This window comes from Artibeus jamaicensis, unplaced genomic scaffold (assembly GCF_021234435.1).
Source record: "Artibeus jamaicensis isolate MK-2021 breed Jamaican fruit bat unplaced genomic scaffold, CSHL_Jam_final scaffold_916, whole genome shotgun sequence".
Taxonomy (NCBI): Eukaryota; Metazoa; Chordata; class Mammalia; order Chiroptera; family Phyllostomidae; genus Artibeus; species Artibeus jamaicensis.
Window position 1 is genome coordinate 57,996,833 of NW_026522059.1, and position 19,218 is coordinate 58,016,050.

At 33.5% G+C, this 19,218-nt stretch overlaps 1 protein-coding gene across 2 annotated transcripts in view; it reads left to right on the top strand.

The window, feature by feature from the left end:
• HNF4G (hepatocyte nuclear factor 4 gamma) overlaps positions 1-18,981 on the top strand; it is a 125,970-nt gene extending 106,989 nt beyond the window's left edge. For both annotated transcript variants that reach the window (XM_053661052.1, XM_037141143.2), the window contains exons 3-10: positions 2,449-2,543; positions 5,273-5,379; positions 6,908-7,063; positions 10,013-10,100; positions 11,608-11,760; positions 11,887-12,123; positions 13,052-13,174; positions 16,970-18,981. In XM_053661052.1, coding sequence (XP_053517027.1) covers positions 2,449-2,543; positions 5,273-5,379; positions 6,908-7,063; positions 10,013-10,100; positions 11,608-11,760; positions 11,887-12,123; positions 13,052-13,174; positions 16,970-17,091 — 1,081 coding nt within the window. In that variant the 3' untranslated portion in view covers positions 17,092-18,981. The remainder of the gene's footprint in view (positions 1-2,448; positions 2,544-5,272; positions 5,380-6,907; positions 7,064-10,012; positions 10,101-11,607; positions 11,761-11,886; positions 12,124-13,051; positions 13,175-16,969) is intronic.
• Positions 18,982-19,218: the final 237 nt, after the last annotated feature.

The following is a 19,218-nucleotide window of genomic DNA, read 5'->3' on the forward strand; positions in this document are numbered from 1 at the left end:
GGGTTTCAGGCTTCCTACCTGGAAAAAGTGGGAAAGGAGCATTCCCATAGCAATTTTTTGAACTTTAAAAAAGATTCCACCAACATGTACAGTTGATTCACACTTCCCATCATGCGTATTGCTACTTCCTTAGCCTTCTTTACATATTGTGCTCTAAAGAAAATGCTATGACTTTTCATTTGGAAAATAGTTATTATATTGATGGAAGTTTAGGATTATAAATGTCTATTTAAGCTCACATTTTGCTGTCCCAATTTTTTTTATTTTCTTATATTTGCTAAACATTTCCACTCTAACTCTTTCATCACGATGGAGTTGGACTTTCCCCTTTCAATGCACGTTAAATTACTGTCTCTGTACTTCTTACATTATGTTATTTATTATGGTTATTTGTAACTTGTATGTGTACCTTATTAGGTTATTGTTTCCTTGAATGGAGAAGATAGATAATAGTCCTCTGTTTAATCCCTATGCCAAGATTACATACATAAAACATGCTTAATAAATGTTTATTCCATTTTTGCATTAATTTAATGTTAATTGAATGTGTTCTCCTGTTTTATCTATCAGTAATCTGGTCCTCTCCTGAGTCTCCCAAACCATCTATTCTCAAATAAACAATGCTCTTTCCTCACCCAGAAAGTTTGTCTGTCTTCCAGTTCAATTCATCTATAGTAGGCTTTATATTCATTCAGTTTTGAGTGGCCATTTTTATTTTTAGAAAAAATATTTTTATATAGATCACAAAAAATATTATTTTATTCTAATCATTAATAATCAACCACAAATAATCAGAGATATACATATGGGTAATTTGGGGCCAGAATTTTGAACAAATGCTATTGCTTCCTATGTGATTAATATTTGCCGCAAAGTCTTTGAAGTTCATTTACATAACAACATTACAATTTTAAATTAACTGGGCAGGGCTATTTAATAACATTGTCAGTCCTAACAAAAGAGAATGGTGGACCTAGGAATCAAGCTTAGGTCTAATTCCAGAGACAGTACTCTTTTTTTATGTGTGCAAATTCAGTTTTTTAGTATATCTACAGAGTTGCAACCATCACTACAATCAATTTAGAACATTTCCACCCCCCTCCATTATAAAGAAATCTCATTCCCTTTCATAGTCACTGTCCTTTGCCACCTACTTCCTCTCCACCAGTGTTAGGCAACCACTTGTCTCTTCCCATGTCTATAGATTTGATGTAAGTGAAATCACACAGTATGTGGCATTTTATGTCTGCCTTCTTCAAGGTTCTTCTGATTTGTATCATGCATCAGACTCCATTCCTGTTCATTGTTACTTATAATATGTGTTGTGCGGGGGAACCATATTTTTGTACCCATCAACGGATGGGCATTTGGTTTGTCCCCACCTTTTGGCTATTACAAATAATGCTGCTGTGGACACATGTTTGTGTGAAAATATGACTTTGTTTTTCTTTGGTAGGTACCTAGGAGTGGTATTGCTAGATCATATGGTAACTCTATGTTTAACTTTTTAAAAAACTGCCACACTTCCTAAGCAGCTACAGCATTCTATGTTATGACGAACAATGTGTGGGGGTTCTCAATTTCCACATCTTCTTCAACACTTGTATTTTCTGTTTTTTTCCTGATTAGAGCCATTTTAGTGGATGTGAGATGACACCTAATTTCTCAGTTTGCAGCCAAAGCTGCCCTAATTTGCCTCTTCACATGAAATTTGGCATTTAGAGTAAACTTTAGTTGGGCCACATTTAAAATTAATCAAATAATGTTTACAATGAAAAAAATATGAAAATGAAGAGGATGAAATTCTGATATCTTTTCCATCACGCCAAAATCATTTAGCAACAAACAATTAAAATTTATATGCCAAATATTTTATAGCTAGGTTTGGCTTTCATGAATCAGACAGAAATGACCATGCACACTGGCCAAAAGTGAGATATTTTTCAGTTTTATTTTATTATAAAGACTGCATGAGAATTGAGGATTGTATTTCCATGTATGTTTCTTTTTTTAATTTTGAAAAGTGTTTTTCATAAGATTTTTTAAAAGATTGTATTTACTCATTTTTAGAGAGAAGGGAAGAGAAGGACAGAAATATCAATGTGTGTTTGCCTCTTCTGTGCCCAGTATTGGGGACCTGGCCCACAACCCAGGCATGTGCCCTGACTGGGAATTAAACAGCAGCCCTTTGGTTTGCAGGCCTGTGCTCAACCCACTGAACTACACCAGCCAGGGCTCCATGTATGTTCTGATCATGGTTGTATGTTTAATACCATAGCAGTAGGAAGGTTACAAATGTTCATAACGTCTGGAAAAGTCAATTAATTGTTCTTATTCATTCTTTCTATTGGGCCAAATTTGACCATACCTAGAGTCTATTTGTCTTTTTATTAGCTTTTTTCATAAATAATTTTCTGCAAAACTAATATACCCTTTTTTATATTATAGGTTCAGTCGGCAATGTGTTGTTGACAAGGACAAAAGGAATCAATGTAGATATTGTCGATTAAGAAAGTGTTTTAGAGCAGGAATGAAAAAAGAAGGTAATAATATATAACATAATAGTGATATTTAACATTATTGATGAAAAGTGTTATACACACATTCTCATTTAATCTTAATAATTTTCACATAAATTCTGATTTTCCTTCATGAAGAATCTATGTTTTCTTGAGTTTAAGAATTTACCCTAGGAACCTGGCCCCCAGCTAGTAAGCAGTATAATCAGTCTTTATATGATGGCTGTCTGATTTCTGACACCATGCTCTTTACTACTGTGTTATACCTGGCAGCAACAAAATTGTAGTCTTAGATATCATTTCAGTATTCTGTTTGAAAGATATGCCTATATCTTTCAAAGATAATAAGTGGTAAAACCTATAATATAGGTTGCAAAACCTATAATAAGCTGAAATTATAACTATATTTTAAACTCATTTTTATCATCATTAAGATTGAACACCTTTATTTCATAAGCATTAACTAAACATTAACTTATGCATGCATCCATTAATTTATTCAACAAATATTTATTGAGCACTGCTACTTTCAAAGTAGTGCTCTGAGCACTGAGGTTTCAGTAGTTAACATAATAGAAAATTTCTCCCCCTCAGGGAGCTTATATTCTATTGAGGGATAGAGACATAGACTCAGTACTCTGTTTTATTGTGAACTAATTTCATTGTGAAAATATTAAATAGTCTGACTCTATTATCCTACATTCTAAATATGGTTCATTTAGAAAGGTGTTGAACACATTTAAATATTTGGCAGGGAATACTCACTGCAAGATTTTAGGCTTATCAGATTTTGCACCTTCTTGTGGCTGTCATATAAAAAGAGATATTTTTTAAATTTTATCTATTTTTAGTTATTGTTGTTTGGTTACAGTTGTCCCACCTTTTTCCCCATTGCTCACCACTACCCCATCCCTCCCCACTCCCACACTCAATCCGCCCCATTGATCCATGCCCATGAGTCCTCTATTCATGTTCCTTTGCTTGTCCCTTCTCCTACCCCCTCCCCTCTGGTCACTGTTAGTTTGTTCTTAATTTCCAAGTCTCTGGTTCTATTTTGCTCATTTGTTAGTTTTATTGCTTGGGTTCCAGTTATAGGTGAGATCATGGCATTTGTCTTTCACTGCCTGGCTTATTTCACTTAGACTAATGCTCTCCAGTTCCATCTATGCTGTCATGAAGGGTAGAAGTTCTTTCTTTCTACAATGGTGGGATACAAAGTCAATATTCAGAAATCGAAAGCATTTTTGTATACCAACAATGAAATATCAGAAATAGAAATTAGGAAAAGCATCCCATTTAACTATTCTTAGGAATAAACTAACCAAGGAGGTAAAAAACCAGTACCCACAAAACTATACAACACTGAAAAAAAATTAAGAAAGACACAAATAAATGGAAGCATATATGGTGTTCATGGGTTGGAAGAATTGGCATCAATAAAATATCCATACTACACAAAACAATCTACAGATTGAATGTAACCCCTATCAAAATAGTAATGACATACTCCACAGATATAGAACAAATACATAAAAATTTTACATGGAACAAAGATATATTTTTCAATACTATTTCATAAACTATAAAAAATAATTAAGTCAAATCATTATTCTTCAGAAATGTAAGATATATCAAACCTATGTTGAACACAGTTAGTTTCTTTTCCTTGTCATTCAATATTTTAAAGAAGCAGACATTCCATTTGTTTTATTCAGGTTGTTAGTCTCAAAAAATAAGGCAACTGAAAGTTCACAAAGTTAAAGGAGAGACACCTATCTATTTTAAAATGGCATGTCTAATGGCATATTTGGTAGTTTATGGGGTTAATTGTATGCTTCACCAATCATTTTCATCCATTTAAACTTTGACACCTGACTTGTATTACTCTTCATGTGGCAAATACACAGGTTAATCCCCCTTAGTTTTCCTTATATTTACAGTTTAGTTTTCAATAGGTACTTGGGGATACGCATTATTCTTTCTGCCCTTCCTGAAACAAGTTGATCCAGTTTTCTCTTTAAGCTTTTTATATATGGGAGATTTCTCTACCTTTCCTAAATGCTGAGTTTCCAACCTCACTCTTCTCAGGAGAAACTCCCTACTTATTACACCCTTTGCCTGATTAATGTGTGTAAAGTTTCCTGAGAACATTGTTTCATTATGAACATAAGAATGCAATTTTAAAATCTCCATAACTAAAATAAACGTACTTTCCATTTTTGCTCGTGGTTTAGAAGAATGAGAAAATGGAAGTTTCAAACTCTGTGACTCACATTTTCTGACAGTGAATGCACTCTTATCTTTGACCTGGTTAATCTCACAGGCAATACTCTCCTTCTACTTATCTCATGGTTTTAATAACTTTGAGGGAATGGAAAACCATCTTATTGAAATATAGTGTGGCTGAACTGGTTGACCCAACACTTTCTAATGTGCATGCCATCGTGGAATCCCCAAAAAGACAATATTAAGAGTTCAAATGACAAGCCTGGCTCTTTCTACTCTTAAAAGTGATACAAAATGAGGTAACTGGGTAGAGGGGGATAAAGGGAAGAAGAAAATGGGACAACTGTAATAGCATAATTAATAAAATGTACTTAAAAATAAAGGTGATACAAAATGAAAAGTATCTTCGGTCATATTGCTCCCCAATCCAGGTCTTTTAGAAACATCCCTTTTCTTTGTTTCTGATTTCTTTTGTGACATATGTTGAAGAGAACCTGCCAGCAAACACTGTGTTTTTTCTTCCCCAGCTGTGCAAAATGAACGTGACAGAATCAGCACCAGAAGAAGCACTTTTGATGGCAGCAACATCCCCTCCATTAACACATTGGCGCAGGCTGAGCTCCGGTCTCGCCAGGTACCCATTGCACACCAGCAGTCCACTCTGCTTCATAGAATCAAATGGTTATTTAGGTGTAATGCTAAAATAATCTAAGTTCTTTCCAATGTGCTCATTACTAAAATAAATCACATTTATGCAAATTTGAGAGTTTTACTTTGAAATTATTACTTAGACTATTGATTTCACTTTGACTTTTCCTGGACAAGTTTCTGTTTATGAATGGGATGATGAAATGTATTTCAGTAGAAGATTGTAAAAAACTTGTTTACAGGGTTCATTTAAAATATGTAATGCACAGCACAGTGCTCTGGGGCAGTACTTGGTTTTATTGAGTGAATGTGAAAAATCAGTTATCATTTTGGGAGAGTTTGGTTGAGACATATCATCAGAGCTTCCTTCCTCACAAATGACTTCTGGAGCCATGAGCTCACTTTGGCATCTTCTTTGGAAACAAGTATTTAAGGGAAGAGCCAGAATTTTAAAAAAAAAACACAAGAGGAAGTTTAAGTTTCAAGAATGAGAATATCAGTTCTAAAGTTTAAAAATATAGGTACATGCATAAATATAAATGACTAAGGATCAGCTAAAGAAACTCTTTGAATACAGTTTATCTTAGTATTGCTCCTATTAGAAATGTTAGTGATATTTTCTATTATGAAGCAAATTGTGAAATAGTTAACTATTAAACTAGTGCCATAATGAGTCAGTACAACTACTTTCGTTTGTGATAACACGAGGGCAATATGATGAGGTTAACCTCACCACTATCATCATTCATCAGATTACTTGATGGTCCTATAAAGTATTTAGGGAATGGTTTAAAGGGGAGGTGTGAGGAATTGCACATACACTACAGAAAGACATGCACACACACCTTTAAAATTTTCAAGAAAAGTTTTTAAGAACTTTTAGAAAGTGATTTATTCAGAAGAGGGGCGTTTTAACACCACTTATAATTTTATTTAGCTCACAATTATATATAGTTTTAAAAAATTATTATTATAGGTTAAGCTTTTCAGTGTTGCTAAGTCAAAGATTGGTTTCTTAATTGTATTTTGATGGTTTTCATTCAGAATAGAACATAAATCATTCTGGCTTCTCATCTAAATCTCTTTTCCCCTGTTTTGTAAGTTTTATCTGATGGAAACTTTTTCAACAAATTAAAGATGGACTTTTTAATTGAAATGTCACTTTTCAATTAAAAAATCACAGAGCATATGTCATGTAAATACTGTTACTTCTTTATATTGTCATTTTTGAATTATGAAACTCTCCAATAGTCGGGTAACGTATTCTACAGATGTGGCCAGTAAAATAAGATAGTGCTCTCCCACAGCATGTGCTGTGAAGGGAATGTTTTTTTTATTTTACTTGTACTGTAAGGTATTTTACTTCTCAATTTTAAAATATTTAGTATATTTCAAGATACTTGATCACAGTGCCACTTCAGTGGTGTTTACTTATTGTAGTCATCTAAAAAAAGAAGTATTGGTAATTTATTATCTTAAATGACATATTCATATAATGTTCTTATTCATATTAGATTTCAGCCTCAAGCCCTGGTGCAAGCACAGACATAAATGTTAAGAAAATTGCAAACATTGGTGATGTCTGCGAATCTATGAAACAGCAACTCTTGGTCTTGGTGGAATGGGCAAAATATATTCCTGCCTTCTGTGAATTACCCCTGGATGATCAGGTAGAAGTTAAAGAAATTTTGAATGCTTAAAAAATGTTTTTTGAACTTTGCCTAGTTTTCTGTATTCTTTTCATTATATTCATATAATAGACTTACCATATTTGACAAGGTGAACTTATCTATTAGAGAAAAAAGCTTGGCTTTCTTATCCATTCACCTCTTTGTTCTGTCAAGAGGTACCACTGTTTGACTTCTGGTGTAGGACATGCTATTTATTGATTGAAGTTGAGCATGACATGGTTCTTCCCCCTCATATGTTAAAAAGCTTAAGCCAGGGAGAAAGACAGATCACAAGCACCTGCCATTGTGATACAAAGGACTGGCAGAGCAAGTGTCTGGGAGGCAAATGGACATTATTTTGTCCGGGTGTTTACTGAAGGTGCCTGTGTAATTGCTTAGGAATGCTAGGCCACTCCTAGATGGAAACCCATGCAGGTTGTGTTGGTGTTTTACGGGCACTTTGTGCAGTTAACATATAAAATTTTATCTTGCATATTGTCAATTTTATTCTAGTATTACTGTATAAAAATTATAGGTCTGGTAAAAAAATGCTTATAGAATTGTGCTCTAAAACCTACAGAGAAATAGAGAAAATCCAGATATAATGATCTTTTCTCAATACTTTAATTTTTTAATTAGCCAATGAAGATTAGATGTTTAGTTTCAGATTCATTTTAAAGTCTTCCATGTAAGTAGTATATAATATTCTGAAGATGCAAATAATTTGAAAATTTTGAATTCTTATACATTGAATAAACTCTGATATGTATTATACCTGTGTATATCTTTACATCCTCTGACCAATGTTCTTTATTATGGGCACACAAAAAGAAAACAAAAATAATAAAAGGAAAAAGTTCAATTGTTTTAAAATAAAAATTGACAAAAATTCATACAATCAGAAAAAAAAGGAATCATAGGAAGTCCAGCTATGCTTCTAGGAGAGCATTTCACTTAGTGACCAAACAAAAAAAATCCTGTGAAATCTGAAATCACTCTCAAAATGTTCTTAACTGCCTTCCTGTTATGAGTCATGCCTATTGACATATCATAAAGATAGCTTGGCTCAGAAGGTTATTTCAGAGTGAATAATGCTAAATTGCTAAAACCTACTTGTCTCACCCCAAGCCATATAAGTAGGGTTATGTTATTTATCAGTTTTATATTTTTACTATCACTCCTCTTTAAAAGTTGCTGACTTAAATATGAAGATAGTAATTATAACACTGGGAAATTGAATTCCGGGAACCTGTCAAAAGCAGTTTTTATTTACCAACTCAGTCTTTAATATTAACAATGCAGCATTAATAGCCATGGCTGCTGAAATGTCTATTATGGATAAGGCACTAGGAAATTAGCTTTCAGTTGCATTATGCATTAGATTATTTTAGTTAATGTTCTCAAAATTTCTATGTTCAAAGTTCTATAATCTCTACTTTACCATTTTTAAAAGTGTACTCTAAATCATTAAATTCACTCAGTAAGTTTATCTAACAAATATTTCTTGGGATTACTGTTCAGTTTTAGGAACTGTGACAGTATTTGGCAGTAACAATTCAGACTGAGTCACTATTCCCATAAAGTTTACATGCCATTTGGGATAGACAGATAGACAATAAAAAATATACAGATTATGAGTATGTTGACTGTAGGTGGGCATAAGTTCTATAAAATGAAATGGGTTGCCTTGTTGGACAATAACAGGGTGTGAAGTGGTAACAGATACTTTAAATTGGGAACCAGAAAAGATTTTTCCTGAGAACTGAATGACAAAAAGCTAATCATATCAAGATCAAGGCAAAAGCATTCTGAGTACAGAAACAACATGTTCAAAGACCCTGAGGCAAGCAAGAGTAAATGGGTCTGGAGAAAACTGTCTGCAAGGGATGTTGCCAGGTGAAACCAGAGATGTGAGTGTGACACAACTCATTGAGCCATTACCTATGAGGCCTTCATGAAGCAGTTCGGATGTTATCTGAGGACAATAAGAAACCAGTACAGAATTTTCATCAGAAGAATGATATTAAGTGATTACTATTTTATAAATAGTGTCTTGGAAGCTCTGTCAGGAAGGATTTAGGACTGAGGAACCAGGAAGGAAGCCGGAATACTTGTTAGGTCCTTGGAGTACATTGTGGAGGCCAGGAGAGGAATGGCGAGGGCTCGGGCTACAGTGACATGGGGTTTTCTGGGCAATTAGAGAAGAATCAAACTGGAGTCTTGTTTTTGTCATGAACAAGTATGTTGGACCATGATGGAGATGTTGGAGAAGAATGACTTTGAAATGTTAAGTTTGAGATGCTTCCTATTATCTCTAGTGGTGATTTTCAGCAGGCAATTAAGTATATGCTTAAAGCTCAGTTGAGAACTTAGAACAAAGAATTATGGGTTCAGTCTTGAGTGCATTAGAATCCCAATTCCCCATTCTCATTGTAATATGTCACAGGTCCCCACTTTGCTCTTGTTTATTCAGTTTATTATGTGTAAGAGGTTGTGTTGACACATATTTTCTCATTCAGACCTCACATCTACAGTTTGAAATTTTAATCATTGTCTCCACTTGGTAGATGAAAACAAATGAGTCCCAAACATAAATAGTTGGGTTTACTCAAGGTAAAACGAGTAGTAAGTGGCCAAGCTAGAATTTGAACTTTGCTTTGTTTGATTTTCTCTCATTCCAAAATATTTAATATTTCTGTTGGACATTTTTGTTTGTTTGCTGACACTGTATTGACTTGTTAGTTTCAGAAATTTTGAAAAGTAAATCTCTATGACATTCTAAAATAGGAAAATTAGAAGGCTTAATGATGGCAACTATCGGTGAATATTATAGTCTGTTAAAACAACAAAAAAAGTGACTCAGACTTAAAGTTAATCAGACTCATATGATACCATCTCTTAATCATCATATTTTATAATTAATTGTTCAACTTGGAATTTTTCATTCAGGTGGCCCTGCTGAGAGCTCATGCAGGGGAACATTTACTGCTTGGAGCTACAAAAAGATCCATGGTGTATAAAGATATTTTGCTTTTGGGTAAGTTTTTTTTAATTTAAAAGGAAATTATGTATGCTTCATTCTTACACAGAATCTATTCCTTATGTGCCGAGCATTCACAGACACTGACAAATGGTGGTCTCACTGCACAGATTGAGTTTAATTGATCATATCCTAACTTGGGCCCCCTTTTTCCTTGCTTTGATTACAGGGAAGTTCAGAGTGCATTGAGATGTTCAGAATGTACTGAGATTTAAAAATAAAAGATGTTGCTCAATGAACAGAATCTTGAGGTATATTTAAAACATCAGAATAAAAAATTAGTCATTTGCATGACTATCTTAAGGAGTCTCAGTGTTGTTTCACACCTCTCTGTGTCTACTTAACAATTGTAATATATGCTATTTGATACGTTTTTAATGAGCATGTATATCTCCTGTGATGTCATTGCCATGGTATGCTAAAATCACAAGTTAAAAAATTTTGATGACAATGTCTGAAAAATTCTGATAGTTTAATAACAACGTCAGAAGAGGCAGAAGTAGAGAGTAGAATGAAAGAGGGGTGGTGAGGAAAAAGGAAAATCTTTTATCTTCATTAAGTGCCCAATCTCTCTCCTCTACTGAACTTATTAAATTAGGTTTCCTATTTAAAGAGTTAAGACCCCTTTATTGTTTGTTAGCTCCACTTCTCCCTGGCTTGTGTGAGATAGGGTGACTTGTTTATTCTATTTATGTGATACATATATTGTCCCAAAATATGAATAAATCAAACACGATGTAATAATAACAAATATTTATCGCGCATTTACCATGTAATATGCATTGCTTTCAGTGTTTTTTTTACACGTGTATCAACACTATTTCATTTCATCCTTACAATAACCCTAAGGGATAGGTACTATTATTTGCAGCCCAGTTTTGGGGTAAAGAATTGGAGGCACAGAAAGTTTACCTGAGATCACAAGGTTAGTGAGGGATAGAGCCAAGATTCTAAACCACATAATGTGACTATAGATACCAAGCTCTCAAATTCTAATATTCTGCTGCATTTACAGTACACTATAATACCATTCTCATTGTAGATTTGGATACAATATACTTACTTAGGTTTCGTAAAATGTATCTCGATTGAATTACACCTAATTCAATATATCTACACTATTAAAGGAGTGGTGCTTTTAATCCACTGTAAACATTCGTTAGATTTTGTATTATGTTCATTAATGAATAAGACACTAGTGGATAACTGACATAGCGGAAAGCTAATCATTGTACTTCATTTCTCCCTTGTCAAATATTAGCTTGTTTATTAGCCTGTACTTTACTGTTATCACCAGTGACTGAGGCTGTTAAAATGCATGTGATCATATTATCAATGTTATTGATCCTTTAAGCATTCTAAAGTTTTTCCAACAACATTACTGAGAGAAGAAGTACTATTTTTTTTTCTGCAAGGGAAAGCCATTTAAAAGGTTAGTTTGTAAAAATTTAAAGAATATCTGATAATTTGAGGGGCAGGATGATGGTTATATTTTTTTCCCCAGGAAACAACTACATTATTCAGCGCAACAGCTGTGAAGTCGAGATCAGCCGTGTGGCCAACCGAGTTCTAGATGAGCTGGTCCGACCATTTCAGGAAATCCAGATTGATGACAATGAATACGCTTGTTTGAAGGCAATTGTTTTTTTTGATCCAGGTTTGTTTCCAAAGACCCATTCAAATAATTACAATGAAAATAAAACTACTTTTTAATTTTGGGATATTTACTGTCACACACTGTTAAGATCCAATCTTTCCATCGGTCTGTTTATTTGTTTTCTAGATGCGAAAGGACTGAGCGATCCAGTGAAGATTAAGAACATGCGGTTCCAGGTGCAGCTGAGCCTGGAGGACTACATCAACGACCGGCAGTACGACTCGCGCGGCCGGTTCGGGGAGCTGCTGTTGCTGCTGCCCACGCTGCAGAGCATCACCTGGCAGATGATTGAGCAGATTCAGTTTGTCAAACTGTTTGGGATGGTTAAAATTGACAACCTGCTGCAGGAAATGCTACTGGGTGGTGAGTGCCTTTGAGAATCTTTTATCTGTTAGCACCCCACTGTGTACTTTAGAGTCAGTTTGACACTTTTATTTTCTGCCAGTGACATAATGAACTCAATTTTTTACATTTAGAAAGTCTACAATACCCATTGGAGGGGGACAAATACTTGAACATATTCAAATCCTCATGTTTAGTAGCCTCCATCATTTAGCTCCACAAAGTGTCTCTAACCTCAATTTTTACTTCCTTCAGCTATAGTAAATAGAAATATATTTGCTACTTTGAATACTCCTTGAAGTATATTATATTTTTCTATGCCTTTACACTTCTTAAAAGCTCAAGAATATCAGAATTGCAAATAATCTAAAAACACAAAGAGTAAATATCTTAAAAACACTTTGTTCCTGAAATAATTAATTGACACAACACAATGAGAAGGAAAAAATGAGATTTCCTTACTGCAGTAAATGTCAGGAATAAGTTAAGAAAGCATTCATTTTGTGTTCTGATCTAGATTAAATTTCTTTATAAAATCACTTTATTTTAGTTTTAGTTTTCTGGTCCTTAATGTGTTCCTAATGATACCTTCCTGAAATAAAAGTTGTTTATGCTATTAGGGTGATCCTAAATACTATAAACTTGAGGTAAGTGATTCTTGGAATTGCTTTAACAATAGGCAGCCAATCTAATGATTCCAGGAAACAGCACACAAGGTCCACTATTAATATACAACAGAACATGATGCAACATTTATCCAGCCAATGTACGGTGAAAGCTGACATTGTCCTTAATAATGCAGTGGTTCTATTAATTTACTTTTGAACTCCCAAAGAGCACTTTGCAAAAATAGCAATATTCAAGCTGTCAATCAAACCATTTGTTCCAAGGTAACCTCACCATTTCTGATTAAATATTACTAATGCAACCATCTTTTTATCTTCTGTAGGTGCTTCCAATGACATTAGTCATGTCCATCATCCAATGCATCCACATTTGTCTCAAGATCCATTAACTGGACAAACCATACTTCTAGGCCCTATGTCAACACTGGTTCATACAGACCAGATCTGTAAGTATCTGGGCTACTTTTCAACTGTAATATGCCCTAAACTTAATTACCCGTGAAAAGGGGGAAATTTGGGGAAAGAATCTATTGTACCCAGAAACTACAAGATAGGGCTACAGTGTCCTCTGCAGGACTCAACTGTGAGAGACTGTGATATTCAGCAAGTCACTTATCCTCCTTAGGCATGAATTTGCTCTGTGCGATGGAGCTATGAGTATCTAAATCTTTCTACATCATAGATTTGGGAGCAGAAAAGAATGCACAGGCAGCCCTATGGTATGCTGGTATGCAGGCTCATAAAAATGACTATGCAAACTGGAACTATGCAAAGAAATATAAATAATCAATGGGCAAATTATAGTTTGTGATATTTATAATTTTTTGTTATATAATGTTACATGTCAATTACATCTCAGGAAAAAACAAACAAAATGTTTTTCAAAACATTAAGAACCCTTTTACGTATGTGTTATAAAAATATAGGGAATTTTGGAAAATAAAATAAAGTAAATTAAAAAAAATAGGGAGTCAAAAAATACAGTAAACCTGATATTTATTTTGTATATCATAATTTAAAAGATTAGAAACACTAGGGAGTATAGTGTTTTATTTCTTTGTAAAAAAAATTTAAGAGGCATAGTTTGAACAGTGTTTTTGCCTCCCCCTCTGATAATAATTTATAAGAGGAACTGATTATCTTTTCTGTAGCTTGTTGAGTGTTAACTGTTTTGGAAGTTCGAATCAGCTTCCAACATTTTATGTTTTGCATTTTTCCCTCATGTTGTTTATTTTTAATTACAGTTTACACTTGATATTATTTTATATTTGTTTCAGGTGTATGGCATAGTAGAGAAACAACCATACGCTTTACAAGGTATCCCCCCTGGTATTTTCAGTACCCAATTGGCACCGTACATAGTTATTGACTGTTACATGTATTATGTATATACATATATGGATAACATAGGTACATATACATGTAGGTACATGTATTGACATGCATAATTATTGACATAGCTACAATATTATTGACTATATTGCCTATGCTACATTCTTGGCATTTTCAGTGTCTTGAAATATCCCTGAGAATCCATTTAATGTAAGGCCTTTTGCCAGTTTCACGTCCTCTGGGGCATCTTTGTCCTTACAACGTAGCCAGTCTCCTCACTTATGCTGAATGCTGACAAGGGTAGCCTCACATTTAGGGACTCAAATAGCAGCTGTGTCCTAGTCCCATGGTTACTATCTTCTGTAACTCCACTTATGTTCCGTTTGAATTTTGATTCCAGGATTATCACTTTTTGTTTCTTTGCTGCACTTTGTTTTGAGCCAATTCCCTTTCAGTTGCCTATTTTTATAAAATGTCACATGGATTTATCACTGGGAGACAAGGAGGCAACTTGAGTACACACTTCGTTATCAGTGTGTGAATTGAATAAAATATGTTCCAATATGAATAAAATAGTGACAGTAAAAGATGTTATGTGACTGGTCACTGACCACAAGACATCTGTTATTTAGGTATTTGAGACTGGAGCATTAGCAGTGAAACTTGTGCTTCTGTGGTACTCACAGTTAATCGAGTCACCATGCTGACTGGGACTTGAACAATGTTTTTGCAGGACTGGTGCCATTAATTGATGACTGAGACACATGCATATCAGAATTGTGCACCATGAGGAATACTTGGGAAAATCTTTGAAACTAAAATGACTATATAAATACTAGGAGTTGTTAGTGCCTAAGTTAATCTGATATGATCATGGATTTAACACAGATTCTATTTCTATGAAGTATCCTGGAGATAAAAATCTCTGTTTGACCAAATATTAAGAATTAATTGCCACTAAATTTATACTGATGAATCCCAGATTTACCTTTGATCTATTGTCTCTGAACACTAAGCCAGCTACCTTACTGAGATGCCTTGAGTTACTGTGATGTAATTATTATGCATACCTATATTCTTACTGAATTTACAATAGCCATTTATAACTAGTCACAGTGTTGTTTCACCTAAACACTCAGTGTAATGGAACAATTCAGTGAGTACTACCTGACTCCTACCTAGTGGAAGGAAAATAGAGACCACAAAAAATGTGTATTTTCACATCTACCTTTTACTTACAAGCATTGGTATACCTATGTGTAAAATGCATCTGAAACACAAAGTTGTTTGAGTATATGACAGAGGCAGAAATGAAACTGTTAGAAAAAAATACAAATTTTGAAAATAGTATGGCACATTGAACCTGAGGCTTCCAGGCTTTTAATGTCTTAAAAGACATTGTTTTGGGACCATCCTTGCAAAGCAGATGTTACCATTTTCATGAAATAGGTTTTAAACAGCAAAGAGAGGTAAGCCCAATATCACACCAGGGAGCTGTGCCTCTTAAAAGAAACTGATCTTAAAGATCAGTTATTCATACAGTCAGAAAATAAAACATATTAACAATACATTAAGCATTATAGTCATCAACTGGCGAGAAAGTTTAGCAATTCTGCTGGTGGTTGGAACTTTTACTTTTTAAATGTTACTTTTTCTAGTAGTTTAAAAGGATGTTTATTGACCTTAATCTTTTTAGAATCTCATCATCACACTTTTCATATGTTTACCTCTTCCAACATATTTAATAAGAATCATTTAAAGGAAAGATTTGCTTATGCTCATTTAGAATAGTGTATATTTTATCCAAAACAAAACATCAGATACATACAAACATAAAAATTTAAGTTTGTGCAGATAGCCTTGGTCTTTTAGAGCAGCTCTCTGCAGTTTCAGATCCATCCTAAATATATAGAAATAATTTTTAAAGCAATTTGTTTATTATTTTGTCAAACTATCTAAAACGGCTATTCCTAAGTAATTGCTAATCCATTCTTAATAATACCAAAGTTGTAGTTAAGAAAACCAAACAAAAATGGACTATCCTCAAAATTCTAGAATTTTGTCCTCAAATTCTAGAAAATACCTTTAAAGTTTCCCTAGAATTTTAAAAAACTGTTTTGGAAAAAAAATCTATGAAGTTTGCAATGCTTCAGTCTGATCATCAAATATTTTTTTTATTTTTTAAATATATAGAATAACAAATATGAATAGTAAAATACTTTGTTTTTAAAAATTATAGAACAGATTTGATTATTTTACAATATGATTAAAGTTTGTAATAGGAAGAAATACTACTATAGACAGTGAAATGTTCTAATTACTAGGTTTGCTCTTTACATTGATAAAGAAGTGACAGGCAAGCAGAATTATAATGGAATAATTTGAACTGACAAAGCCAGTATTTTTCAAATGCCTTAACTGCAAAATAGATTTGAAAGTACTTGAAAAGTATCTTACGTTTATTTTTATGTCATCAAATATGTTTAAATTAGTAGAATCCAAATCAAATATATTTTCTTTTCTGTGTATTTTATGTGGAAAAGTTTATGACAATTGTAACCTAATATTTGAAAAAAACACTAGCATTCTGTTAATTCTTTTCATTAACTTTTTTCTGCTGGGTGTGGGAGACAATTAAATGCTCACAAATGGTATTAAGAAAAGCAGAAAACACCTTTAAAGTACTCTAAAGATTTTCAACAGTTTTCTAGTCCATGAATAATCTATTTGGTGAGGTAAGGTAGGGGTACATCTACACTGGTATATCAGTGAGCTGGTCATGTATCAGATAAACCACTACTTTATATATGACCTTTTAAAAACCTATCCAAAGTAAAATCATGCACATTGGTGTCACGCAGGCGTTAATGGGGTGATGGGTCACTTACAATTCTCTGATTCTTTTTTAGCGACTCCTGAAACCCCACTCCCTTCCCCACCACAAGGCTCTGGACAAGAACAATACAAAATAGCTGCAAACCAAGCTTCAGTTATTTCACACCAGTCTCTCTCCAAACAAAAGCAATTGTGAGGAAATGTTTACTTCTGAACAGCACTGAATAAATGTGAAAAATTACTGGTCTTGAAATGTCTCAGGATATTGCTTTTGTCAAACTCTTAGCCAAGGCTTCTTCATGGTGCTGTTGTAAGATGGTAAGCTATTTTCTTGTTTTTAGGCTCATTTTGTATGTTGTTGCTATTGTCTGAAACCATCAGTTGCAACCACTGTATTATTTGAGTTTTGATGTGTTTATATCGTATGATTTTTCCAGCTTCCTTAGCACTGTGCCTTAAGCAGTCTAATCTATGTACTACTTTCATCTGTTGCCTCAATATTAATTTAAACCTGTAAATAACTGCTTCACCATTATTTCACACAGAACTAAGTGTTCTTTTGACTGAGGATATTAGATCAGAAATCTCAGATTAATATACAGTGAACCAAATTTTTAGCAAATTTTAAACTTGAAAATTAGAAAAAATACAGCAGTTGCCATAGAATAAGGTATATAGATCTTTGAAGATCACTTATAGATATCCTGTGGTTTGGAAGTGCCTTTTCAGCCCACAGTTAAATATGCCTATTTTAAGTTTAGAAAAATATAAATAGCCATTCCAAGGATGGCTGGATATTATTTGAAATTTGACTATATTTGAAGGTGTATCATATGATAAAAGGTGTTAGTTTCAGCAGATGGGTCACAGGCTAAACTAGAAAAAGAAATCCCTTAAATAGTGGCTCAACCAAGAGAGAAGTTTGTTTCACTGTCCTAAAACAATGCGGAAGTCGTCTTCCATGGACTAGAACTTGGCACATGCCCACATCCAGCTCACGGAGGGCCTGGGAGAGTAGGAAGAAAGCCTTAGGTCAACCAAAGCTACAACTCTGGAGAACTAATAATACTTGGCGACAAATTAGCCATCTTTCTGTATCATGTGTGTTAGCTCACTTTGTCCTCACAACAACCCTGAAAAGAGATATTATTATCTTTCTGTTATAAATAAAGTAATCCATTACTTAGATTGTTTAAGTAATGTAACCAAAGTTCATAAACCTAAAGAGCAGGAGAGCCACATTTAAACCCAGGTCTAGTTATTCCTATGAAATAGGAATAAATATATTTTTGGTGTGACATGAAAACTGTAGGCTTCTTACTGTGGTTTTTAAATATGTACAATTGACTACTGATCTAATACTATCTGTCATGTTATCTATAACACATATTTACATGTAAGCCATGAGTGTCAAATTGCTGCAGCATAAAAAAAAACACTTTTATACTTTGAATAAGAGTCTTACCCCTAAAAAATATTTTAAACAAATTAAAGAAAATAAAAGCTACACCAGTTGGGTTATCATGAAAACAAAAAATAAATTTAAATTATTAACTATCAGATTTTTCAAAAATCCAGCAACCCAGGGATATACTAAATGTCTTTTCTGAACCTAGGAGTACAGTTCATTGGAGGCCTAAACTATTTGATATCATGTAAGGCTGGAGCCTATTTAAAAACAATTAATAATGGGTTGCCTTGTAAACCAGTAATCACGCAAACTCTCTCTCTCATACTTTATTAGTTGAAGCAGGGAACAACTGGTTGAATAATTATTAATGATATAAAGAAGTTATCTCAAGTTGTAAGAGACTGATTTACATGATTTTTTAGGGCCTTTCAAAATTTCTAAGATTACGATTTTATAACCCCCACTTACCCTGTAACTAAAAAGTTTCAGTGGATGTTAAGTAACTTGCCAGTTCTTAAAGTGAAATTGAACTCTGAAAATAGAAAATGATTACTTAGAAGCTATGATTGATTTAATAGAATCAATAAATTCTTTCAATAGCTGGCAGCTTTGTGCAAGTGTGAAATCTTCGAGAAAGAAAGAGAAAAGCTTTTTTAACTTACATTTTTCTTGGAAATTTACTTTGGTATCTCTATCATGAATAAGAATGTTTTGATTTTTATAAATATGAATATTGTTTGTAGATTTCTGCTTACTTTTTTGTATTATGCTCTTAGAAGATATTAAAAACTTTAAAATATAAAACAAATCTATATTAGTAAGTCCTTTAACTTATCTGCATATATTTACTAAACAGTTATGTTTTACAAATTATTACCAACAATTTTGTTTTAATAACTGTGGTCAGGGAAT